At 43.2% G+C, this 26,412-nt stretch overlaps 1 protein-coding gene across 1 annotated transcript in view; it reads right to left on the bottom strand.

Annotated features, from left to right (window-relative positions):
* Window positions 1–8,516: 8,516 nt before the first annotated feature.
* TNFSF11 (TNF superfamily member 11) overlaps window positions 8,517–26,412 on the bottom strand; it is a 34,162-nt gene continuing 16,266 nt past the window's right edge. Inside the window, exons 3-5 of the mRNA XM_024755562.1 lie at window positions 14,840–14,885; window positions 14,661–14,759; window positions 8,517–8,999 (exon numbers count right to left, since the gene is read on the bottom strand). Of these exons, the coding sequence (XP_024611330.1) occupies window positions 8,578–8,999; window positions 14,661–14,759; window positions 14,840–14,885 (567 nt within the window). The 3' untranslated portion in view covers window positions 8,517–8,577. The remainder of the gene's footprint in view (window positions 9,000–14,660; window positions 14,760–14,839; window positions 14,886–26,412) is intronic.

Below are 26,412 nucleotides of genomic sequence, written 5' to 3'. Positions count from 1 at the left end.
AAAAACCACACCCAACAACAAAAAAAAACATCCCCACAAAAATAAAAAAAAAAAAAAAAAAAGTCCCTGCTCTAGTGAGGGGAACAAACAGTAAGTAAATAATTACAATTTAACCTTTGAGCACTAAACCAAAGCACCACAGGGGCCCAAAGAAAGGATCAACTGGCTGATGGTCATGAGAATAAAGAAAGTTTCATGCAAAAGATGATGTTGGAGCTGTACATTCAAGGATAAGGGACAGATATGAGAAAGAGAGGGGGAAAGCCCACCCAGAGCAGCGGGCACAGTCTCAGAGGTGTGAAGGGCATGTGTGGCCAATGAGGTAATAGGTGGTATTTTGGTTTTTTTGTTTTTTGACCACACCACGCAGCTTGTGGGATCTTAGTTCCCCGACCAGGAATTGAACACGGGCCTTCAGCAGTGAGAGCACAGAGTCCTAACCACTGGACCGCCAGGGAATTCCCAACAGGTGGTATTTTGGTGTGACTGGAGCATAGCCTGTAGAGGCCAGGGGATAGAGATTTCAGGAGAAAAGCTTGCAAAAAGAGGTTGATGCCAGTAGATGTTTTGCACTTAGTCTGTTGGCATTGAGAAATGATGTACGGCTCCAGTGACTGTCATGACTGTGACTGTGTTTTAGAAAATCATCCTGTCAAGAGAGGACCGTGAAGGGGGATTGGGAGCCAGCAGAGGTGGGGGTCGGGTAGGAAGAGCAGACTGGGCTTTGGCCACATCAGCTGGCTGACACCAATTCGACTGCTGTTCAGTTGAAACGTGTTTCTCCATCATCTGAACGACCAATTTTTGCAGTCATTTGGGCCAGTCGTGCAGTTGATCCAAAGCAATTGTTCGGTCATCTCAGAACTCAGAATGACTACTGATCTCATGTTCTGAGCAGCCAAACAAGTTTGGAACAACAAGCCTCTAGCAAGCCAGGAAGGGCTCACGTTAAAAGAACAGCAAGCTTCCATATTACATCCTTCGTGTATTGGCTAGAGCAGGACATTTAAGGGGTATTTCAGATTTCAGAAAAAATGTGTGCGTGCTGGAAATCCAGCCCCAAAGCATTACTTTTAAGCCAAGTGAGCATGGAGGGAAAGGCTCAGGTGAAGGTCACACAGCTGTGAGTGGATTAGTGCTCAATGGGGTTTTGCTGCAGGGAAATCCTCCAGTTTGCCTTCTGTACACAAAAGTGGTATAAAAAATCCTTATCAATATGGCTTTCCAGAAGCTGTGCATACAGCTTCCTCTGCTCTCATCTGGCTTCTAGCTAGAAGCCTGTTTGTGGGAATTGCAAAACTTACTCCCTTCACTGCTGGGAGCCCCTCAAGGGTACTGGCTGAGACTGGGCTAGCCGTGCTTATTATTTTTTCCTCTGAACATTGTTGTATCCGGATTTGATGCCTGGAACTGCTGCGACCATTTGCTAACACCAAGAGGGTGAAGCCAACACGTGAAGGAGAACAGATCAAAGGGAACAGTAAGAAGCAGACCTGGAGCCTTGACATATTATACCTGTAGCCTGAACGTCCGCTGGATTTCTTGTTATGCAAAAAAAAAATTTCCTAATTCCCCCATTGTTTGTTTAAGTCACTTTGAGGGTGACTCTCTTACTTACAGATAAAAGCATCCTGAGTTATACTTTCCAAATACACATGGACGCAACACGCATATGCACACCCCCCAAAATATCTCTTTTCTAACCAACCCTTGCTGTCTGAAATGCTTCTCCTTATGAGCCATTCTTTTTATTGGGGAATTTTCCTTCTACTGTAACACACATATCTCTCGGAGATCCTCTCTAAGACTTTTTATTTTTCTAAAAATTGGCTCAAATTTTGTTCTGTATTTTATTGAGTCCTTATTAAGTGCTAGACACTCTAGGCTGTGAGGATTTTAGATGGAGGTGGTCTTTAAATGCTCTATTTTCTTTGGCCATGCCACGCACACCATGCGGGATCTTAGTTCCATGACCAGGGATTGAACCTGCAGTGGAAGCACAGAGTCTTAACCACTGGACTGCCAGGGAGGTCCCTAAAGAATCACTTTTTTAAGAAATGAAGAATTATCTCAGATGCCATCTCCGTGGACTCCCCTCATTTTTACCACAAGGCTGATCAGCTCTCCCAGGCTGAGAGTGAGAAGTATAGAAGTGCTCGGTGGACGGGGAGAAGAAGATGGATTTGGTCCTGAGACTCTGATTCATTGCTACTTCAAGGACATTTTTACTTTGCCTGCAGGAAAGAGAAAGTGATCCATAGTAACTGTGATGAAAATGCACTCCCTTTCTGCCTTTCCTCCTTTCTCTTCTTTCCTTTAGAAAAAGGAAAGTTGGAAAGAGATGAGCTCAGCCTATGGGATGTGAAACCAGAGCTCAACAGGAGAAAAACCACTTGAAATGTCAAATCAAAATAGAGTTCATTTGAAGATCCAGGTCAACATAGAGACCAGCACATGAATTGATCCCATGGACCCCTAAAATCTTCCCCAGAAATGATTTCTGGTTGGGAGATGGTACCAAAGGGGGTGGGAATGAGCTGGACTTCAGGACAGCTCCTAGATGCCAATCAGGTCCAATTGAGTAACTGGTCAGACTGCCTTCAAGGATTATGACACGATTCAACCCATAGTATAATTTATTCCCTTTGACACGTTTGCACATTTGTTTTACTTGAACTCTCAAAAACGCAAGGCAGGTGAAGTGGCTATTATTATTCGTTGGCCAAAAGGTTGTTTCGGTTTGTTCAGTAAGATGGCTCTAGAAGCACTTAGTTATTTTTAACTTAATTTGAAACAATTTTGTTAGATTGTATGTGACAGCTGTCGTATCAGCATGCACTTTAAAAAAGACATCAAAATTGGTGAAATCTGTGTAGCCTTTTTAATATTGAAGATGAAAGAAAAAAAAACATTTTCAGCATATTATGCTCTATTACTTCAAGAAAGGTAAAAACGCAACTGAAACGCACAAAAAGATTTGTGCAGTATATGGAGAAAGTGCTGTGACTGATTGAATGTGTCAAAGTGGTTTGCTAAATTTTGTGCTGGAGATTTCTCGCTGGACGATGCTCCACGGTCGGGTAGACCAGTTGAAGTTGATAGAGGTCAAATTGAGACATTAATTGAGAACGGTCAATGTTATACCATGCAGGAGATAGCTGACATACTCAAAATATCCAAATCGAGCGTGGAAAATCATTTGCACCAGCTTGGTTATGTCATTCGCTTTGATGTTTGGGTTCCACATAAGTTAAGAAAACCTTCTTGACCATATTTCCTCATGCGATTCTCTACTTAAACGTGACGAAAACGTTCCGTTTTTAAAACAAATTGTGACACGCGATGAAAACTGGATACTGTACAATAATGTGGAATGGAAGAGATCATGGGGCAAGCGAAATGAGCCACCACCAATCACATCAAAGGCCAGTCTTCATCCAAAGAAGGTGATGTTGTGTATATGGTGGGATTGGAAGGGAGTCCTCAATATGAGCTCCTTCCAGAAAACCAAATAATTAATTCCAACAAGTACTGCTCCCAGTTAGACCTACTGAAAGCAGCACGTGATGAAAAGCATCCAGAATTAGTCAACAGAAAGCGCATAACCTTCCACCAGGATAACGCAAGACCGCACGTTTCTTTGATGACCAGGCAAACACTGTTACAGCTTGGCTGGGAAGTCTTCATTCATCTGCTGTATTCACCAGACACTGCACCTTCAGATTTCCATTTGTTTCGGTCTTTACAAAATTCTCTTAGTGGAAAAAATGTCAATTCCCTGGAAGACTGTAAAAGGCATCTGGAACAGTTCTTTGCTCAAAAAGATAAAAAGTTTTGGGAAGATGGAATTATGAAGTTGCCTGAAAAATGGCAGAAGGTAGTGGGACAAAAGGGTGAATACGTTGTTCAATAAAGTTCTTGGTGAAAATGAAAAATGTGTCTTTTATTTTTACTAAAAAACCTAAGGCACTTTTTGGCCAACCCAAATATTTTAATCTTGTTAATGTAGAAGGTAAGCTACAGAAAGATTAAGTGTCTGATCCAAAATTTGAGACAGTTATTGCAGGGGCAAGACCAGCTCTCTGATCTCAAAACATGAAATTTGCTCTGCTTTCCACTCTGTTGTATCTCCTTGCCATGGAATTTGATGTAAGGCACTACACCTGAAAAAAACGCATAAACGTGGCCCCATTGGTTCTATTCCCCCTCCCACCACCCACCCCATTCAGCAGGAAGTTGGGGCCAAAATTCAAGGGACTCTTAAGAGCTACACACACAAGTTGGGCTGTGGATGCTTACGACTGACAGAGGACACAGGTGAATTCATCAATCGTGTACTCAACAAGCCTGTATCAAGTTCTTTTCACCTGCCCCCCTCCCTTATCTGCTTGGCACATTTGGGAGTACAAGAGAAGCACAGAGAACAGCCTCCCTGGCACTGAAGCAGCTCACACCCCTCTTGGAAGGCATGACCACAACTTAGGAGACAATCAAAAGTGGTAGGATACAAGAGTCAACTGAGTCTCAGATTTGGTTAAAACACAAAGAACAGTGCTAAATAACTCTTGGTTAAATGAATGAATTATTAGACTAGATACTCACGTTAGTTGACTTGGAGAGTATGTATATCAGTCAAGGTTAAAGGAGAGAAGCAGAATCACTAGAATAGACACACAGACCACACACACACACACACACACACACACACACAAAACCACAGAGAACAATAGGAATTCACAAGGAAAAGATGACTGATGGATTCATGGGGAATGTGGGGCTTACACAAGGTCTTGAAGGATGGTGAGAATCTGGTCAGGGGAGAAGTGGCAGGACATTTCAGGTAGAAGGAATGACAGCAGTCACATTGTCTGTGACTGCAGGAGTGCCAAAAAAAGCCTACTACATTTTCACATACAAATCCCAGACACACAGACACACACACACACACGCACTCCAGATGTCACTTATTATTTACGAGTCTATAAAATGGGATCATAACAGTCATTACATTGAATTGTAGTGAGGATTATAATATATCATGTATGAAAATAGCCTAGCATAGGGTTCAATATATAGGAGGCTCTCAAAACCTGAAAAGAAGCATGTCTTACTATTGCCCGATTTGCAATTTTTAACCATGGGACTAATGCTGGCATGGATTTGGTAAAAGAGAAGAAACAAATGCAGGTATTTCTTAATCATTGATCAAGGCAAAGAAAAGTGCATGAAAATGCATGAATAGACTTGATTTTTGACAACTGGATGTACTATAGTTCATAAGCCCTCTTCTGGGATAAGAAGGGAATTTTTTTTTTTTTTTTGAAAGACTGGTGACTGCAGTGTACATTTTACAGAGCCAAATTGGGTGGGCTGGAGGGGCTCATGGCTGGGGCACTTGAAATGTAAGAAGATAGAGATGAAAAGAGTATATTTACTGCTCTGTGTGCCAGGAAGGAATTCATGTTTGTCCCCTGGGGCATCCGTAGAGATTTGGGTCCTAAGGGGTGTCTTTCTCTAATGAAAGGGAGCTGCTGTGCTATTTACGGGGATTCTGATGAACTTCAGGAGTCCTTTTACTGAGTGATATGCAAGTTTGGGCCAGATCTGAACTGTTCAGGACAGCCAAAAGGAGGCTTAATATTGCCACCAGCAGCTCCCTTCTCTGCCTTTACATATTCATCACTCTTCTCTCTTAAAAATAATATTTTAAAATATCTGTTCAAGATTTATTTAAGTGGACTAAATTGGTCTACCACTTCTGGGTCAGGACCTGTATTCTGGTAGACCCAGGACATTAAATGACTCATTCTTTCCAGGGGTACCAATAACCACAGAAATCTCCCTAAGCCCCCTATAGAAACAAGATTATGTCATATCATGGCTTTTTAAAAATAATTTAAAGGCTATGATATTAACAGTGCACAACAAATTTCAAAGGATTTTATTGTGCAGCACAGATAAGAAAGGTTTTCTGGGACTTCCCTGGTGGCGCAGTGGTTAAGAATCTACCTGACAATGCAGGGGACATGGGTTCGATCCCTGGTCCAGGAAGATCTCACATGTCACGGAGCAACTAAGCCCATGTGCCACAACTATTGAAGCCCGTGTGCCTAGAGCCCGTGCTCAGGCACAAGAGGATCCACCGCAATGAGAAGCCCACGCGCTGCAGTGAAGAGTAGCCCCCATTCGCTGCAACTAGAGAAACCCTGTGCTCAGCAACGAAGTGCCACCATATATTGTCTTACTAGATTCCAGGTTTTTTCCATCCCTAGGCCTTGTGTTTTAGCTCATTTTCGAGAGACTGCAAATTAGTTGCCTCTGAGTTAAACGTGGGAATGGATATTCAGCCCACCTCCTATCCAGTTTTGATTTCATTTCTAGACCTTCTGTGATCCCCATTACTGGGTTCAATGGCCTCCTTTCTGTTCCTACAGCATTCTGTAGATGCCCAAGACTTGGAGATTACCACACTCTTACTAGGCTGGCTCCCCACTGAAACGAAGTTTCCTGCAGGGCAAGAGGAGGGCCATAGTATCCCCAGTGCCTGGTACAGTGCCTAGCACATAGTTGATGCTCAATAAAGAATGTGCAGCAAACAAGCAAATGAATGAATGAATGTTATTCACCTTTGGAAATGATAGAGTCATATTCTAGAAGCCAGGGTAGCTAATAAGGCTCTCTATGTAACAAGATTTTGTGTCAGCGGAGAGTAGAGAAATTCTCCAGTGGCCCCTCAAAGTTAATTTTTCCTTAAACAAAGAATATTTGGGACCAACAATTGGGATATGTAACAGACATTTTGTAGGAATCCACCTCAGATTTACTGATAGTTTGAAAACAACAGGTGTATTTTGGTCAATGATCAAGTCCCACCCCCAAAAAGAATTGACAATTTTTTTCTTTGTAACCTCTGCCATTTTTCTCCTTTTATCCTGTTCCAACCATCAAGGAACATTTATCCACAAATGGCAAGTGCCTTGAATTATAGCTTCCTGTGTCTTCCCAAGCTGTTCATTTCCTCCTGTCTCATGTGGAGTAATCAACATGGGCTAGATGGCTCCCTCACATAAATTTCCATGAGGACAAGCATCCAGCCACTATTAATGCTTCTTCACTAGTAAGAGATACAACATTCAGGGCTTCCTCCAGGTCAGATGATTGTTCTGCTGGGCCTTATGAACTTGCGCAAAGCACTATTTTTTCTCACGATATAGGCATAACAAACTTTTCTTTTTTGAGCGGTGGAGCCTCTGTGTTCTATCAGCTACATTCTTGCATACAAATCCCTTGTAAGTTATTTTTCAAATTCCAAGGTTCAGCAATTTAATTGAATCGGTTCCTAATTTTTAATTAAATCTGCATTTCTCCCGGTAACCTTTGGAAAGATAGAAGCCACATTACCATATTGGAGAGAAAGGATCACAGAGCACGACAGACATAAAAGAGAAGCACAAAATCACAAGGCAGGCTTTCCTATAAATTTATTTTCATACCAAAAAAAAAAAAAAATTCTAAGGCGATGTTTTTATTGTATAGTATAAAATAACTTCCACTAAATTAAAAACGGAATTTTTTTTTTTGCTATAAGCCACTGATAACTCTTCCATGAAAAAAATTTACAATTTGCAGCACCTGTAGAAAAAAACACCTGTTCAATAATTATATAAATACTGTAGACAGATCCCAGTAGCCCATTATGTATCCTTTTTGGCAATGTCAGCTTCCTAAAGTCAATTAGCTTCTAAATTTGAAAGGCACCTGGTGGCCAACATTCAAGGCATCCATTAAAATTTTTTTGGAAACAGACTTGAGAAGTCTGAAAAAATCTATTAAGTTAAAAAGAATGAAGAAGTATCATACAGTTGATATTAGCAAACAACATTTTTTCCCTTAGCTGCAAGTTTTCCCCAGGGGATTTACAAAGTGCACCAGTTAAATACGTCTGTACATTTGAAACATTAAATATGTCAACAGCAAGACACTTTTAAATATTTTGAATCAAATACTATAGCACAAATATAATTTACAATACTTTGCACAGAAAACATTACATCTGAAATATAACTTTAGATATTATATAAAAATACATATATTTTTTTCTCCTCATTAGAAAAAAGTATTTATTTGCAGGTTCCAGCATGGTGTAACAATTCAAAAGAATCTCACCCTTCAGATGGTCATCAGTTTGCAATTAGATGACCCCCTTTCCACTTCAGCCGCATCGTGGCATCTAACCATGGATTAGAGACAGAGAATTAACCCCTCCCATAGCCCAAAGGCAGTTTTTCATAAAGGCACCCATAATTGCTCCAATCTACTTTAATTCTAGGAATTCATCACAAAATTTAAAAACCACTGTGTAAGAAAACCCTTAGATTGTAACACACCTTGAGTCCAACATCTCCCATTGGCTGTAAATACATTCGCTCCCTACAGAGTCAAAGGCATGGGTCTTCTTGTACCCTGTGGGTCATAGCTCTTAGTAGTCTCACACACCTACATATATCTTTCTTGGCTTGTTTTTAAAGTTTTCTATACATCCTAGGGAATACGTGAAAACGCTTCATAAAATGGGGCTCAATCTATATCTCGAACTTTAAAAGCCCCAAAGTACGTTGCATCTTGATCTGGATCCAGTAGTGAAGGGTTGGATACCTCAATGCTTATTTCCTCACCAGACCGTAGCTTAAAAAATCCCCCAACGTTTATGGAGTAAAAATGGAATTCAGAGTTCCCCGACCAGTATTTGGTGCTTCCTCCTTTCATGAGGGTATGAGAACTCGGGATTTTGATGCTGGTCTTGGTGACATACACCATCAGCTGAAGGTAATTCGCAGTGAGGTTTCCCGAAGTTTCATGATGTCGAAAGCAAATGTTGGCATACAGGTAATAAAAGCCATCTTGGTTAACTATTAGTTTTCCGTTGCTGAAAGTCATGTTGGAGATCTTGGCCCAACCTCGGTCATGGTACCAGCAGGACAGACTCACTTTATGGGAACCTGAGGAAAAGAGAGGCACGTGATTTAAAACCCACCCCTTCAAGGAGAAGGACATCCTCACAATTCTATGAGGTTGGAGAAAGACCTACTGGAACAGTCATTGTTCCAATGGGAGAATAATTTCTCAGAATTTATTTTCTAAAAGGGGAGTACCAGTACATTAAGAAGTACTTGCGCTCTCTTGCTAGGCACCCGAGAGGGGTCAAATACAAGATCTCACTTTTCCTGCCCTCAAGGAGCCTATAGTACACAAGGGATAAGTATGATATACGTTCAGACAGGAAGCAAGGCTCGGGCCCTGATAAGAAAGGTGTGGATATTGCAATGGGAATTCAAAGGAAAGAGATTACTTCCTCCCAGAGGGCTCAAGAACGATTTTGCTGTGCTACTGAACCTGATGACTTAAAGGAGGAATTCAGCCAACAGAAGCATAAAGGTCATTCAAGGTTGAAGGAAGAGAATCAGCCAGAGACAGTTGAAACAAGAAAGCAAGAAACAAGTATAGGAAGAGAATATCCACACTCCACGTGACTCCACTTTCTCTTTTAATTCATGGAGAGAGGTATATAGAAGGAGCTGAAAATCTGGGTCACAGCAACTTGGACCAAAAAGTCAAACTCTTAAACTCTATATTCTCATCACCATTGATTTTCCCCTCCTCCAATAGCCCAAATGCCTCCCAAGGTCACACGACTGAAAAGCTGCCCCCAGAGAAGTTCACAAGGAACATATCCTTGGCATTGTACTCCCCAGCTTCACAACTTCATGCAATCCTTTGTGCCCAAAGGATGGTAAAATCTCTTCTAATTATTAGACCAGAACTCTCCTTTAGCTCCTTCTCACGCCTGAAATGTGACAACCGATCTTCATGTCACTGTTTCTGGAGCAGCAGAAGTTTCTAGAAAATCTAAGTCAGCAAAGTGTCCAACGCTTTGAATATTTCAGGTCTTTAGTGTACTTTACTAGGTCTTAAAAAATTGGGACTACCTCCATGATAAACCTCAGTAATCAAATATTTATATATATACGGATACCTATTAGCCAACTGGAAAAGATGTCAGCTAGTGGGAAAAAAAGCTGTTATACTGTGGAAAGTCCAGAGTTTTCCTCCAGAGGATTTTGTAAACACTTATGCTAAGTTAAGCTTGTCATCTGCTAGGATTTCAACAAGGCAAAACAGAGCTGGGGAGTCTCAGAATGGGGTGGGGAGTAGTTTCTGCAGCCAGGGAGAAGTTCTTTGCCGCCTGTCACCCAAGAGAAATTCCCCACAGAATTTAGACTTCAACTGGATTCCACGGATCCATCAGAGCTGACAACACTTTGGCTAGAGTGGGTCCTTGGGAGATCTTTGTAGAACCAGAAACCCACACTGGCTAACTTTCAAGACTGGCCTGAATCCTGGGAAAACTTGAACACCTGCATCTTACTCTGGAGAGCCACAAAAAGGATTATGTCCTATTGTCCCTGGAGGGCTACTGGGCAGCTGGGATATGGTCTGGGGACCTCAATACCAGGCTGTTCCAGAACCAACTAGATGGTAGGGTAAGTGGAAGAAAAAAAGTGCAGCGGGGTCCAAGCTATGGTGGGGCAACCCCCCATCCTTAGACATGCCTGCAAAGGCAAAGAAGCCAATGGTTTCAATCCCTGTGCTCAGGGACAGGACAGATTTCCTGAACTGCACATCGTATCCACAAGAGGGCGCCCCAGCGAGCCTGAGAAGCCATCACAGGCACTGCTGCCTCCAGAACCCAGCACAGCGCCCTGCCCTTTTGCATCTGAGGTCCTACCTCAGATCATCCTAAATTAAAGCATCCCAGATGTAAATATCATTCCATGGTCCCAAGTGAGTCAAAATGAGACTGTAAGACTCTATGCATCACACCCTCATGAACACTAGCAAAGTAACTTCTCCAGGCTGGTAAACAGCCACCTAGTCCATTGACAGAGCTAAAAAAAACTCAAGGTGTTTCCTATCTCAAACCATCCCATGGTTACCTCCTTCTTCCCCTACTCTTGTATTCAATCCTTTAGGCAATCAATTATCGGTCTTATAGTTTATCTCCTATGACGGCCCTTAACAGATAGCAGCAGAATGACTAAGGTGACGTCTACCCTCTCGACAGGCTGGATCAGCTAGCGTTAGACCAAGGGCTCAGAGATACAGTCCAGGAAAGGCAGGGAAGGATGAAAGAGAGAGGAGAACACAGAAACCCTGACCGCATAGCACTCCTGTTGTTAGCTCAAGTCAAGTGGAAGGAGTGTCCTTATATCCTTCTAAACATGCCTATATTTATCCATTCGCTGATCAATTTCATCATTTAGTAAATATCTGAATGGTGCTTTCTACGGGCATTCACTCTATCCACAGTTAAGAAATGCATCAAGCAGTATACCCTCAAGGCACTCTGTAGTGGAGAAAAGAAGAAATGGGCACACCAAATGAAAAATATAACATTTTCATTTCTGCAGGTCACACAGCCCATGGCTGAAGTTCAGTTAAAGCACCTGCCAAGTGGAAGCTGCAGAAATTAGTGGCGACCACGTGAACTCAGCCCAGTGACAGAGGGCAGGGAGGGCTTGGGTCAAATGTGGACGGGCTGAGAAAAGGGAGAGGATTGCGATCGAGGGAAACTGTTCTAGCAAAGAACGGAATGCACACAGCACGCAGAGGAAAAGGGAGAAGAACCGTCAGTGTGAACTGGAGAGCTCATGAAGAGCGATAGTGGGAGAAAAGATGAGAACAGCCCCCCATCAGGTTGGAGGACCTCGCACAGCAAGCCTGGGCTTCCATCACTAGACGACCTTCAGCCTCCCCAGCCGCCCCAGCCCCTAGGGTCACTGCTATTAGACATTAGAGAAGAAGTCTCTCCAGATATTTAGCCTGAGCTGCCCTTAAGAAAGCCATGAATCCTGACCTCACAAAATACTCCCCAATGCATTTTATTCGAGAAGCTTTGAAATACAGTCAGTATAAGGCAGATTCTGATTTCTTTCTTATGTGTAAATAAGTACAAATAAGTATGGAACAGAGGCCCCGAATGAACGTGCAAAATTAAAGCCATCTTCCTCTGAAGTATCCAAACTGGGAGATAAATGGACTCAAGGAGTCATTGGCCAAGCCAGAGGAGCAAATTCTATTTTCTTAAACAGAAGCATACACGAACTCATTTCACTCTGTCTCAAGCTCAATAACCATCATAAAATAACCAGGAGTTTTGCCTTCTTTTTGGCAATGATTTGATGCAAGGTGCCTGGAGGGAGAGCTATGTAACTAAAACATGCTTGCTATTGATTGCCAAATAGACTTTGGCACACAGTCTAATGCAATATTTATCATATGCCATTTAAAATGAACTGAAAAGGTAAATGCAGACTACAGCACACACAGCTGACAGATCAGTATTAATTTGATTGGCTTTGCTAACATGCAAAATAGTTTTCCACTCAGAAAATTAGTGTAGTTCCACGATAAGGCACACACATACACACACACGCACAGAAAGAGAGAGAGAGAGAGAGAGGAGAATTTGTTTATGAAGCAAATATCTGGGACAGTATAGATAGTTTAGGAAAAATCTAAAAATCAAAGAGTTGGTTTCTCCTTTCTATGTCTGTAGTCAGGAAAAATTCCTTTGTGGCCCATACTATATTAGTAGCTTCAAAACTGCTTATTAAAACTTGGATTTTTTTTAACTCTAAGAAGAACTTGCCTTGAATCATTTTTGTAAAACAAGAAATAGAATATATAAATTATTTAATTAAACTTTAAATAATGACAAATTACATTCACTAAGTTCTTACTATATGCCCACTTCCATATAAGCATTTTAGTATATAACCTCATTAAATCTTTATAGCTGTCCCATGACGTACAAACTGTTACCATCCCCATGAAGAAGCTGACACACAAAGGATTCCAATAATTTGCACAAGGACACCCAGCCAGGTAGTATGGTGGGACCTCAAACCCGGGCCGTCAGACTTGAGACGCCCTGCTATTAAAACCACATTAATCTACTTCTTTCACAAAAAGAGGAACACAAGCGCTCTGAATTTACTCCCCTCTGACAAAGGCAACAGGCCACAAGATACTTATGTAATAACCTGTAGTATAAAAAGCATGGACTTGGGAATCAGCTAGAGTGGAATTCAACTTCTACTCCTGCCATGTTGTAACCTCGATCAGATAACTTACCGCTAGGTGGACCTTGGTTTCCCTGTTTGCAAAATCTGAATGATAATCTCTACCTTGCAGGGTTGTAGTAAGGTTTAGAGATAATGGATACAGAGCAAAACGCCTGATACAAAGTGTGTGTATAAATGGTATGATAAAAGTAATATTCCATTGTCGCTCCATCCTAATGTTCCTTGTGACCTTTTTTTTTTTTTTTTTTTTTTTTTTTTGCGGTACGCGGGCCTCTCACTGTTGTGGCCTCTCCCGTTGCGGAGCACAGGCTCCGGACGCGCAGGCTCAGTGGCCATGGCTCACGGGCCCAGCCGCTCCGCGGCATGTGGGATCTTCCCAGACCGGGGCACGAACCCGCGTCCCCTGCATCGGCAGGCGGGCTCTCAACCACTGCGCCACCAGGAAAGCCCCCTTGTGACCTTTCTGATGCTCACCTAACCCGATGTGAAGTAACCAGTGGGGATTATATGATGGAAATCACTGGTACATTAGGTAGATGTAGACATAGAGCTCTGGGTTTCCTCATTTCCAAAAGATGATGAGGTCTCCAGTCTATTGAGCTAAATTCTTAGCCAGAAGAAAACGATAAGTCCCTGGAGAACGAGTACGTCTCATTTTCTAGAGGGCTGTTGCCTCTTAAATATCACTCTGTTCAGCTCCTGCCTGGAACTCTGCAGGAGATGGCTGAGTACATGACTACCTGGAGGAATTCATGCACCTCACAGGCCAGCAATGGGGATGTGTCAACTTTTGCTCGGAAAAATAGAGATGAGTATAACACGGGATTATCCTTCCCAGTTATGCAACCTCAACTAGCAGTCTTTTAAAATAAACTCACTCTGGTGATCTGAAAATGAATATAGTGATGATGTCCATTCTGGCACGATCGAGAATCACTGTTTCCATGATGTGGAAATAGATGATCTTTCTTCTGGTCTAGAAGTTAAGGGCTCTCAAAATTTTGCTGACAGGCTAAGAATAGGTCTGAGTATTCAGATGGGCTGATAAATGACTTTTTTTTTTAACATCTTTATTGGAGTATAACTGCTTTACAATGTTGTGTTAGTTTCTGCTGTATAACAAAGTGAATCAGCTATATGTACACATATATCCCCATATCCCCTCCCTCTTGCGTCTCCCTCCCATCCTCCCTATCCCACCCCTCTAGGTGGTCACAAAGCACAGAGCTGATCTCCCTGTGCTATGTGGCTGCTTCCCGCTAGCTATCTATTTTACCTTTGGTAGTGTATATATGTCCATGCCACTCTCTCACTTCGTCCCAGCTTACCCTTCCCCCTCCCTGTGTCCTCAAGTCCATTCTCTATGTCTGCATGTTTATTCCTGTCCTGCTCCTAGGTTCATCAGAACTTTTTTTTTTTAAATTCCATATATATAGTGTTAGCATAGGGTATTTGTTTTTCTCCTTCTGACTTACTCTTGAAATATTTTTCAGGCTGGATATAAATGGAACTTACCTGATGGGATGTCAATGGCATTAATCGTGAGATGGGCAAAGGGCTGAGTCTCAGGCTTGTTCCTTTTGGCCAGATCTAACCATGAACCTTCCACCATGGCTGGAGATAAGAGAAGCCATGTTAGCTCAAAGAGGAGTCACCCTAGGGGTTTTCAAATATTTATACAGATTCGTGCTTACCTTTTTCTGCTCTGATGTGTTGTGATTTAACAATATGTTGCATTTCCTGCAATAAAAAGAAAAAAGAATCTTATTTATACACTCTTTTGATAAAGCAGTTAAGAATTCAGGACTGTCGGACATACAATAAATTAATCCTCTTTCCTTCAAAATATGCCGGAAGTACATAGGCAGTAAAATTTCTTGATGTCCTAAGTAGCTATCAAGGGAAGTTCACCCCAAAGAGTTATGTCGATGTGCTTAAAAAGTAGACTATACACATACCATCCAATAAAATACTTCGGACAATAAGAGGAAATAAAAGACAATGTAAATTATAAAACACGGAATCACTGACCACAGTTAAACATTTGTAGCAGGTACACAAATGGAGATGAAGTTAACTAGGAAAATAACAATTGCCACAGAATATATGACCCTCTTAAATTTTTAGAGAGTCTCTTTTCATGTCTGTTTCATTAGTGAATTCCTGTTATAATGTTGAAGCTCAGCCCATGAGAAGAGAAAGATGCTTGGCTTCCAGTGGTTAATCTTTCATTTTAAAAGGTCACAGTGTATTTAAAGTACTACATGGAAGTCTAAGAGCTTCTTAGATTACCAATCATTGGCTTAAAATATCGCCACAAATAGAGGTTTAGAAGTGCAAGCCAGTAAAAGAAAGAACTCAAGTACATAAAGAACGTAGGGAATTGCATATCTCAATTTGAGCCCTGACAATGAAGGGTCCAATAAGTAACTGCAGACCCACCTGAATCAAGACCTTAGCTACCATTAAATAGTAAAGTGATGTGGATGGAACTTCAGGCTTTGACTTCAGTTCAAACCCCTCCTCAGTCACCTACAAATACTGAGGATATTAACAGCACCTTTATGATCGGTGGTTGTGAAGACTCAATGAGACGATGCATGTAGGCACTCAGCAGATGTATGGTAACTCCATACATCTAAATACTCCTAGAAACACTCTGGAGAGATTCCTAATTTCTCTGTTATTGGGGTGACCATCCACACTAACTACCCCATCCCCTCATGATGTTTGAAAGACAGGCCAGATAGCTTAAGTTCTTGGAATGTCTGGAGAGAAGGGCTTTGAGATAGCTGATAGGTAGATAGAGAGAGGCTATAACAAAATGTAACTGTTAACAGTTGGAAGGGTTCTAGTGGTAAAATTACATTGATTCTTCTCTCTGCCTTCAAGACCCCCAAGAGAGAAGAGAATCAATTCTATTTTTTTTTTTTTTTTCCCTTTTGCGGTACGCGGGCCTCTCACTGTTGTGGCCTCTCCCGTTGCGGAGCACAGGCTCCGGATGCACAGGCTCAGCGGCCATGGCTCACGGGTGCAGCCGCTCCGCCGCACGTGGGATCCTCCCGGACCGGGGCACGTGTCCCCTGCATCGGCAGGCGGACTCTCAACCACTGCGCCACCAGGGAAGCCCCTCAATTCTATTTTTAAAGACCCTTGGAGGATAGCACAGCTGTCTTCAGTTACCTATTCTAACATCCTAAAGAAGTCACAGCATGACTGACTTTTAGAAGGAAACTTACAGCCTCATCCAAGGCTACTTCCTGCCCTTGCCTTTGACCCAGGGCACTGCCCTGCACAGCCCTGGGAGCATCTCTGCAGGAAATTCCAGGCAAATGATGTCTGGCTCTTTTGGGTTGTACAATGCAGTGGCCCTTACCAGGCTTTGTTCCTCTCCCCACTCCATCCAAGATTTATTTCTCTCCCCTACTGACTGCCAATCTCCCAAGTCTTTTCTCATGATCTTTGGATTCCCAATGGTACCCTGATTTCTGGAATTTCCTAGTTTAGTCTTCCCTGCATTCACAACAGGGATTTATATATGCACAATGTACCTATTATACATTGTATATACATTTATATATACACAGTGTATCTTTTACCTTTATAAGTACATAATACATTACATATATAATATATATATAGTGTATCTTTATTCATTGTATATATCTTTTTACATTTATAATGGAGATATAGACACACACAATGTTTACTAAACATTGTATATAGCTTTATACATTTATGATACAATATATCTTTAGACATTGTATATCTCTTTATATACTTATATATGTGTATATAATGTAACTTTATCTGATTACTATCTCTTAAAAGATTGGAACAAATAGGAACCTGGGGCTTCCCTGGTGGTGCAGTGGTTGAGAGTCTGCCTGCCAATGCAGGGGACATGGGTTCGTGCCCCGGTCTGGGAAGATCCCACATGCCGCGGAGCGGCTGGGCCCATGGGCCATGGCCGCTGAGCCTGCGCGTCCGGAGCCTGTGCTCCACGGCGGGAGAGGCCACAACAGTGAGAGGCCCGCGTACCGCAGAAAAAACAAAAACAGGTACCTGGATGACAGTATTTCAGAGATTTAAAGCTACCCCTCATTTTCCCTCTAGCCCCGACCTGCCTCATCCTCAGAAGGAAGAGGGGAGAGGGAAGAAGGAAGCAAAGCAAAGTATGACATATGCCTACAAATGCCTGCTTGGTGCTTTTCTATTGAGAAAAGCACACTTATTATCGAGAAAAACAAGGTAAGATCCATTTTGCTAGCTCAGTGGTTCTCAACCTTGAACATGCAGCACAGTCTCCCAGAGGGCTTGTTGAAACACAGTTTCTGATCTGCTTGGTCTGGGGCGGGACCTGAGAATTTGCATTTCTAACAGACGAGCTGGTGTTGCTGACCTGGGGCCTCCATTTGAGAAGAGCAATCCCTCTCACATCCCAAAAGATTTCAGAGATGAGCAAATCTGAGATTTTCTTGAAGCTTGAGACCAGGCCAAAGGAGCAGCAGACAAAAGTCACTGATTAAGTGGGCAGGGAAAGTTTGTTCTCTCCTACCTGGGAATGAACTTCTCCTGCCCATTTAATCAGCAGGTGCTAGGTCAGAGCCGTCACGGAAACTTTTCAAGAAAATTCAATAACCAGTGCCATTCAGAAAAACTTTCAATGTCTGCTTAAAAAAAAAAAAAAAGTGTGTCATGACCCAAGATGAATTAAAACTTGAGCTAAAGGCCCATGAGGTAATGCTGCTTTCATGTTATATATTGTTGGGTATCCAAGAATTGCAATTCCTCTCATGAAACCCTACAGGGAAGTTTCCACATAAAAAACAAAGTAGTTATGTGTCTATAGCCTCAGGCTACAAAAAAATGTAGTCTCAGTATCTGTTCTTATATCCCTACCCCACCCCAATCTTTTGAACTCAAGATCATTGTTATTTATATACACAGATATCAACCAGGAACGTAACATTCTTCTAAGACTACAGTTTTAGGGTACCCTGGCCCAACTCCAGCCAGTCTAACTCAATTAGTCTGATGTTGACTTGGTAGCTTTTTACAAGAACCTCCCCAGGTGATTCTAATATGCAGCAGGCGTTGAGAAACATTATTACTAATTGAGCATTTCCGTGAATGGTTGCTCGGCGACAGCTCTATTTAGTCCTAGATTTATTATATCCTCACGATTTATATATATTCCAAGTGTTGAAAATTAAATCATGCCTTACAGGTGCAGCCAGCAAAAAGCCAACTATCTCCCCTTGTGTTATCCCGTTTGATTCACATTAGAATCAGAGGCTGGGTAACTACGACTAAGCTCACTTTTCAGACTGGAAAATGGAGGCCAAGGGAGAATAAGGATGCCCCTAACAACTCTGGGGCTTGAGCCTACACCTTCCCAGTCCTCTTCTAGAGCTATCGGCCCACCCCCCTTCACAAGATGTGGTCAACGAGTCTACTCCTGGAAGCTGGCAGGAAAGTATCAGTGGCCTGTGATGGGGTTCAGGACATGCTACCCCCAAATATGGTGCTTTGGCAAGTGGAATATTTTAAGCTAAAGGATCTTGGGAAATGGCAGAGGCAGGAAGGACTACCTGGCTTTGTCCTTCTCCCCTGAAGCAGGTCACAGACCCTCACGGGAGAAGTGCCTTACCACTGGGAAGAAAGGAGCATCTTCATCTCTTAAGACGGGAGGACGCCTAGAGGAATCTGAAGGAAGAGGCCTTGCTCTGTTTGCCCCAGTTTACCATCCTTAGCTCAGACCCTGTCCTGTCCTGTCCTGTCTCATTTTTCTACACCTTTCCACCCTTCACCAAACTGGGTATAAAAACCACTCAGCTTAACTATTCCTGTGGGTCTTCATTTCCTAATGACGCATTTCCTGCATTACATAAAACTTACATTAAATAAATTGGTATGCTTTTCTTTTATAATTTATCTCTTGTCAGTCTAATTTACAGGGCCCCGACTGGTGAACCTAAGTGGGGAGAGGGAAGAAATTTTTCTTCCTTCTCTATACCTGTCAGGAAATTCTTAGAGGGTGGTCCCCTCCCTGAAGTAGAAACTCTGAAAGGAGACCCACCTTGACCAGGGATCTGACAAAAAGGAACGTCAACATCAGGAAATATGGTCTCAGAATTCTTGGCGAGGGGGCTTCAGAAAACAGCAGGCTCAGAACCTGCCAAGACTTGTTCAGAGCTTGGCTGGTGAAGCCTCCGAAGTAAGCCATGAGGGCCCTGGACATGGGGGCCTCACGTCTCCAAATGTGACTCCATCAAGGCCACTCCACAGAGCAGGGCCACTCTGTTTGGTCATTTTTGTCAAAGATCAGATACTTTGCTACATACATACCAAGCACAGTTTTCTCTTGAATGGCCCCCTAATATTTTTAATTTTCAAAATTATAAGAAAGTCTTCTAAAGGAGTACCCAAACTTCACCCCAACAGACAATTCCATTTATTTCCTAAGCTTTGCATTTACGTTTATTTTCATCCACAGTAGTCCTCTTCTTTTGTCCCATTAATTAGAGTGTTTTAAAATTTGCAGAGTTCTTTAGTCCCAAATTGAATCATTCAGACGTTGCTTCTGGTTTCTTTGAATGTAGAAAGTTCTGATTCATCTATTAATAATTTGGGGAAGACACTACAAAGAACATCCTAACTCCTTTCCTCTGAACAAATTATTCAGATGAAAGAGATCTTTTAAAAAATGTTAGATGTGTTTTATCTTATTTTATATCCGGCTGTAAATTAGAAAAAAAAAAGTTAACTCTCTGGATGCACGTTCAGTGCACTCATATGTTGTCTACACTCTCAGAATGCCCGCAGCTTTGCATAAAGAAGTATAGGCAGTTCTGATACACCTCCCAGCAAAGAGCCTCCAACAGAAGCCAGAAACAGTTTCCAGGGTGAGAAAGCTGGGCAGACAGCCCTCTGTGAGATCTTCTCTTGGCTGAAAGTACTAAAGAGAACCCAATGCCCTGCTCCCCAGGAAGATCAGCGATCGACCTTCTCAGAATAAAGCATGTTTAGCATCTGTCACATGCAAGGACAAAGAAAACTAGCCCCTGGTTCCCAAAACCTACTCGTGACCATTAGGATCACCTGTAAGTTACTAAGAAAAATCCCATGAATGAAGGAACTTATTTATGGTCACACTGTAACAAGTAGGCTTTTCAGCGAATTTATGCATTTCTTAAATAAGCATAATTTGCGCCTAAATTATGAGAGCTTCACTTAACCCTTCAAAACAGGACAAAAAGGAAAACCGACCTGGTAGACAGCCAAAGAAATCGCTGCCAGTTCAAGGATAGAAGAAATCCTCTGACATACTGCCACCTAGTGGACATTGTCTAACATTGCCAAGCCTGGGCTCCCACAGCCAGACCTCGCAGATTTGAAACTGCCGTGTCGCCCCCAACTCCAAAGTCTAAAAGCAAGAGAGATGCGGAAGTTTCACAACATTTGAAAATCTGCTCCTTGTGGTATCTTCCTATTTAGACTGCACTGACTTTTCGTCTTTGCTGTCCGAGTACATCTGAACAGACAAGAAAACAACCGGTATGATTTTTCTTTCCTTTTTTTTTTTTTAATTTCGACTTTTTATTTCACTCATAGAAAAAATGTTGGGATTTCACAATCTCTCCTCCAAGAAAGAAAGTACACAAAAGATCAATATGATTGTGTAACTGTGGTCTCTAGGACTGCTTCTCTTTAACTTCTCCTGAATTCAACATCCCAGAAGTACAATTCCCAGGAGTGTGACGGGGAGACTGCTGGGACAGGCTCCCTTGGACATCTTTAAAAAATATTTTTGGGGCTTCCCTGGTGGCGCAGTGGTTGAGAATCTGCCTGCTAATGCAGGGGACACGGGTTCGAGCCGTGGTCTGGGAAGATCCCACATGCCGCGGAGCAACTAGGCCCGTGAGCCACAACTACTGAGCCTGCGCGTCTGGAGCCTGTGCTCCGCAACAAGAGAGGCCACGACAGTGAGAGGTCCGCGCACCGCGATGAAGAGTGGCCCCCACTTGCCACAACTAGAGAAAGGCCTCGCACAGAAACGAAGACCCAACACAGCCAAAAATAAAAATAAATAAATTAAAAGAAGGCTCAACATTTAAATATATATATATATATTCTGGGAACTTTTTTCAAAAGAGGGAGGAGGGAGACATCCCAGAACTGGCTCAGTCTTGATATATCAAAGCCACTTAGGAGAGATTGTACTCCGTAAGAATAAATATAAACACCTATCAGTACTTTCAACTTCTTTTGAGTAATTATGGGAATTTTGCTCCAGGTTAATTTAAACATTTACAGCAGGGCTTCCCTGGTGGCGCAGTGGTTGAGTCTGCCTGCCGATGCCGGGGACGCGGGTTCGTGCCCCGCTCCGGGAAGATCCCACATGCCGCGGAGCGGCTGGGCCCGTGAGCCATGGCCACTGAGCCTGCGCGTCCGGAGCCTGTGCTCCGCAACGGGAGAGGCCACAACGAGAGGCCCGCGTACCGCCAAAAAAATAAAAAATAAAAAATAAACATTTACAGCAAACGCTTAAGCCAGCCTTTGCAAACTCAGCTGGATAACTGCCCCAAACAAGACTTTGACAGCATAGCAATTCAACCGCGAATGTTATTAAATTGGCCTCAGTTTGTTTGACTGAAGTGTTTTTTTTTTGTTTTTTGGTCTTACAAAATCATACGTATAAATAGATTTAAATTTGCACTGAGGACACTCCCAGCTGTAAAGATTCCCTGCAAAAAGGTCAAGTTCCTGGAGTCTGGCCTTATCAGACTGAAAATCCCACGTGTTCATTGTGATGTGAATTGTGTGATCCATGTGGGACCTGTCAATCAGCACAGGAGAAACAATTTGTCTAGCCAGATGCTTCCAGAAACCACTGGCACCAGCTCCTACCTGGGGTCTCAGGTGGCTGGCTCCCCCTGCAATCCCAGTAGCAGCTGCAGGGACATCTGGCTGGTTGAACAAGGATTTAACACCCCGTTTGCCAGATATAATACAGGGTTCATACACTGTTAACATATGTAATGCATTCATTTTAACATCTGAAAGATACCCTTCCTGTAATTCTTCTCCAACCTAGTTACAAGAATAGTGTTTTCATCAGCTGAGTTAGCACATAAATGCCACATATGGGTTGCTTCTGAAAATGAATAGGCAGTTTCCTAATCTTGCAAAGAAATCCTGCAGACTTCCACCTTGTAAATAGCTCAGAAATCCATCCTCTCCTCTTCAGCCAGAGGACCACTGCCTTCCTTCAAGCTTTCATCATTTCTCATTAGGATTCCAATAATAACCTCCTACCTCCTCTCCTGATCTCCTGATACCCTCCAACTGGTCCACTGCTGCTAGAAAAGTCCGCATGCGAGCAAGCCCCTTCTCTTCTTTTTTGAAAGGTTTTTAAAAATTCTTATTGAAATATAGTTGATTTACAATGTCATGTTAGTTTCAGGCACACAGCGAAGTGATTCAATTATATAGATAGATGATAGATTCTTTTCCATTATAGGTTATTACAAGATATTGAATATAGTTCCCTCTGCTATATGGTAAGGCCTTGTTGGTTATCTATTTTATATATAGTAGTATGTATATTTTAATCCCAAACTCCTAATTTATCCCTCCCCCTACTTCCCCTTTGGTAACCATAAGTTTGTTTTCCACGTCTGTGAGTCTGTTTCTGTTTTGTAAATAAGTTCATTTGTAGTATGACAATACTACAAATACTACTTAGTATGACAATCTCCAGGTCCATCCATGTTCTGCAAATGGCATTATTTCGTTCTTTTTTATGGCTGAGTAATATTCCACTGTGTATACATACCAAATCTCCTTTATCCATTCCTCTGTCAGCGAAGTCCCTTCTCTTCTGAAAACCCTCCAGGGGCTGCCTGCAGAGTTCAGGAACAAGTCTACGTTCCTTACCTGGGCTTATAAGGCCCTGCACGACCAGGCTGGTTACCATTCCAGACTCTCCAGCTATTCCTCCCCTGCACCCCCAAACTCCATCACCCCTGAGGACACTCTGGACACTCAAGCCACACAGAACTACTTAGAGTTATTTCTGTCTGCAGGTCTCCTGCCCTCCCATCCATGCAGACTTGGCATACAACTGCTCCCCTGGAGAAATGTCTTACAGTCTTATCGATAGCTCATCTTTAATTGTAAAGATTTTTTTTTCCCTTGGCATTCTTGGCTCACAAGGCACCGAAACAATAGCCACCAGGTGTTGTGGAGCAACTAAAGAGACAGCATTAGAATTGATGCCTTAGCTTCGCTTGCCTGCTCTCCGAAAGCTCACGTGGAACTTCCAATCCACGGGACCTGCGGGAACACTTTGTACGCACCTGGATGGAGCTGGAGGCCCCCCCAGCTTGTCATGAAGAGTCAATGGTGACAGTTCGAAAACACCTCAAAGCAAAGAACTTTAAGAGCAGGAGACATTAAAGGTTCTGTCACCTAAATACATGTCATTCAACTAGAGTGGAGCCTGTGCTTCTCAGCCCAGATCCCCTGGAGCAGAGCCCTACAGGGCACCGGGCACCAGCAGGGAGAGGGCAGGAGCATTGGGAAGGGGGAAGGGCAGCTCCCGGCCAATCCCCACAGGGGAGGGGGAGGGGAGGGGAGGGGGAGATAGGAGGGGCCCAGGGTCCAGCAAGTGTCGGGGCAGGGGAGACAGTAGATAAGGCATAAGCCTCCCTAATCCTGAAGGTGAGAGACTTGAATTTGTAACTTTACCCTCTCGTCCCTAAAATTCTTTATTTCTTACTATGAACTACTGATTTAAAAAATTCTCTCAAAGTTTTCTCCACAGGATTCTATCTCCCCCGCCCTCATGCACCCCACTCTGAACCCCCTCATCTCTTTGTCTCCTCACTGAATCAGCCACCAACCCACGATCATCTCTGGAAATTCTCAAGAAAGAGCTTTACCAAGAAAAATGTGGACTGGCCTCCTCCTTCCACCCCACGTACAGCCAGCGAGGGCTCATTTCTCCCAGAAGTCTGCTGATTGGAAAAGACACGTCTTTGCACACACGTAATGTACTCTACCCACCGAAGGGCTAAAGAATAAGGTGCCCTTGTTTTCCTAAAGCAGAGTAATGCTTTCCCGGCAGGGCGATGGCTATGCTGGGAATAGAAAATTAGTTTTTATTGTTTAACCTTCACGGTTTAAATGAGGAAGTTTCTGCTCTAGGTAGAGGTCCCTTCGGGTTTTCATAAAGTAGCCCTATGACAGCAATATTAGTCTTCATAAAGAGTCCGATTTTACAGTGTCTTGAGCTAGGGTACTCATTTATAAAGTTTCATCTAAGGGCTTGGCAGGGTAACTGCAGTGGGGAATCTTGGGCTAACTGTGCTATTTACCACGTCTCTGCTCTCTTTTGCCACTTGAAACATAATTACGCCACCTCACATTGGCAGAGCTTCTGACATTCACAAAGCCCTATCTCCTCCGTAGAAGGCTTACTCTCACATCGACTCTTCCCCAGTATTTCTGACTCCTACAAATGGAACTAAAGGGGAACAGAGGTACCAGGCCAGCCACTGTGGACCAGTGAGGCCAGGGAGGGAAGGGGCAGGATGGCCGTGAAGGTCCTCCAGACTCAAAGTCCCTATATGGTGTTCATGCCCCAAAGAGGGAAGACGCTCCCTCTTGAAGAAGCAGGAAAAACACCACACTTGGGAGCGACCTCCACCCCTTGATGAGGAATCTTCCAGGCACTGGTAATGTGGCTATAGCTTCTGACAATATTAAACAACCAGCCAACTGATGACACCAAGAGCAGGGGTGAGCACAGATCACTCACGTATTCATTAAACGTGTTCTTTAAACATTAACTGAGCGCCTACTCACTGTCCCTGTCATTGGCTAGAGAAACCAAACATCACATAGTCTCTGTCCTTGGAAAGCTCACATCTGGGTGAGTCAGACCCACATCCAGCTCCTGGGGTCAATGCTATGATGGGGTGAATACAAGAAGCCCTAGGTGTGCACAAAAGGGGCCCCTAACCCCAAAGGTGGGCAGGCGGGCATCATTGGGGGACTCTTTGGGAAGTAATGCCTGAGCTAAATTTTGAAAGACAATTAGAAAACTGTACACAAAGAAGAGCCTGGAATGGCACATAAAGAACATGCGCAAAGACCCATAATTCATCCATCCATTTCATCCATCCATCCATCCATCCATCCATCCATCCCACAAAGCTCACTGATGGCTGCTAGGGCCAGATGCTCTGAAGAATGCTAAGATGCTGCGTGTCCTGGACGGATATCCTCTCCGCCTTCACTGTGTTTATGGCTGTAGCAGGGGGGCGGGGTGGGGTGGGGAAGGGCACAGCCAGGTTAGGGAACTTCTAGCACCTTCCTGAGGTGGGTCCACTGAGCACAAGTTGAGGTGGGGTGAGGAGATGGAACCACAAGGTAATGAGCCTGGAGAGGCTGGCGTTGGAAGGAGAGTTCCAGAACACTAAAGGCTTTGTGTTATGTGTTCGGCAGCTCAGACTTTATCCTGATGACTGTAGGGGGTCCACCAAAGGATTTCCTTAAGTAGGAAAGTAAGATTTGAATTTGAGAAGTCACTCAGCTGTGGAGAGGATGGACTGGAGGTAATGTGAGTAGGATGGGGTAGGACCTACTCAGTAGGACCACTTGCAGTGGTCCAGATGCAAAATGACAATGGTGATGGTGACACCTGTGTTCAGGTGACAACAGCAGTGACACAGAGTAAAGTATGTGAAGGTTTAGTAAGGAGGTAGAATTCCCAGGACGGGGGTGAGGTGAAAAGCCAATGAGTAAGTGTCTAAGACCATCTTCTGGCTTCTGATTCAGGGTGATGGAGATAATATCATAGTAATTCACCACAAAAGGGTAGATCAGATGAGAAGCAGGTACAGGCACCGAGGAGAAGAGATTCTGAGTTCACCTCAACTTTCTGATGAAGACAAGCCTTACAGTTTATAATTATCAAGATTATTTTTACTGCTGCCACTGCTGCTGTTCCCACCTAGTGTTCTCAAAGGGCAATGACTAAGGACTGGGGTAGCACCCTCGTGATGAGGAAGCTACGAGAGAATGGACCTCTCCAGACCCTGAATCTCAGAAAGTTCAAGCAAACATTTATTGTCAGGTCATCTCAGATACAGACTGTTCTCTGCAACTTCCAAGACCCGTCTTCTCCGCACAACACAGGCTGAATCCTACCTCTTAAATATAGTCATTCATTCATCAGTGGCTCCCCTGTCCTCCA

This window comes from Neophocaena asiaeorientalis, unplaced genomic scaffold, assembly GCF_003031525.2.
Source record: "Neophocaena asiaeorientalis asiaeorientalis breed wild unplaced genomic scaffold, Neophocaena_asiaeorientalis_V1.1 scaffold59, whole genome shotgun sequence".
Lineage (NCBI taxonomy): Eukaryota > Metazoa > Chordata > Mammalia > Artiodactyla > Phocoenidae > Neophocaena > Neophocaena asiaeorientalis.
This window is presented reverse-complemented; position numbering and strand designations above follow the sequence as displayed.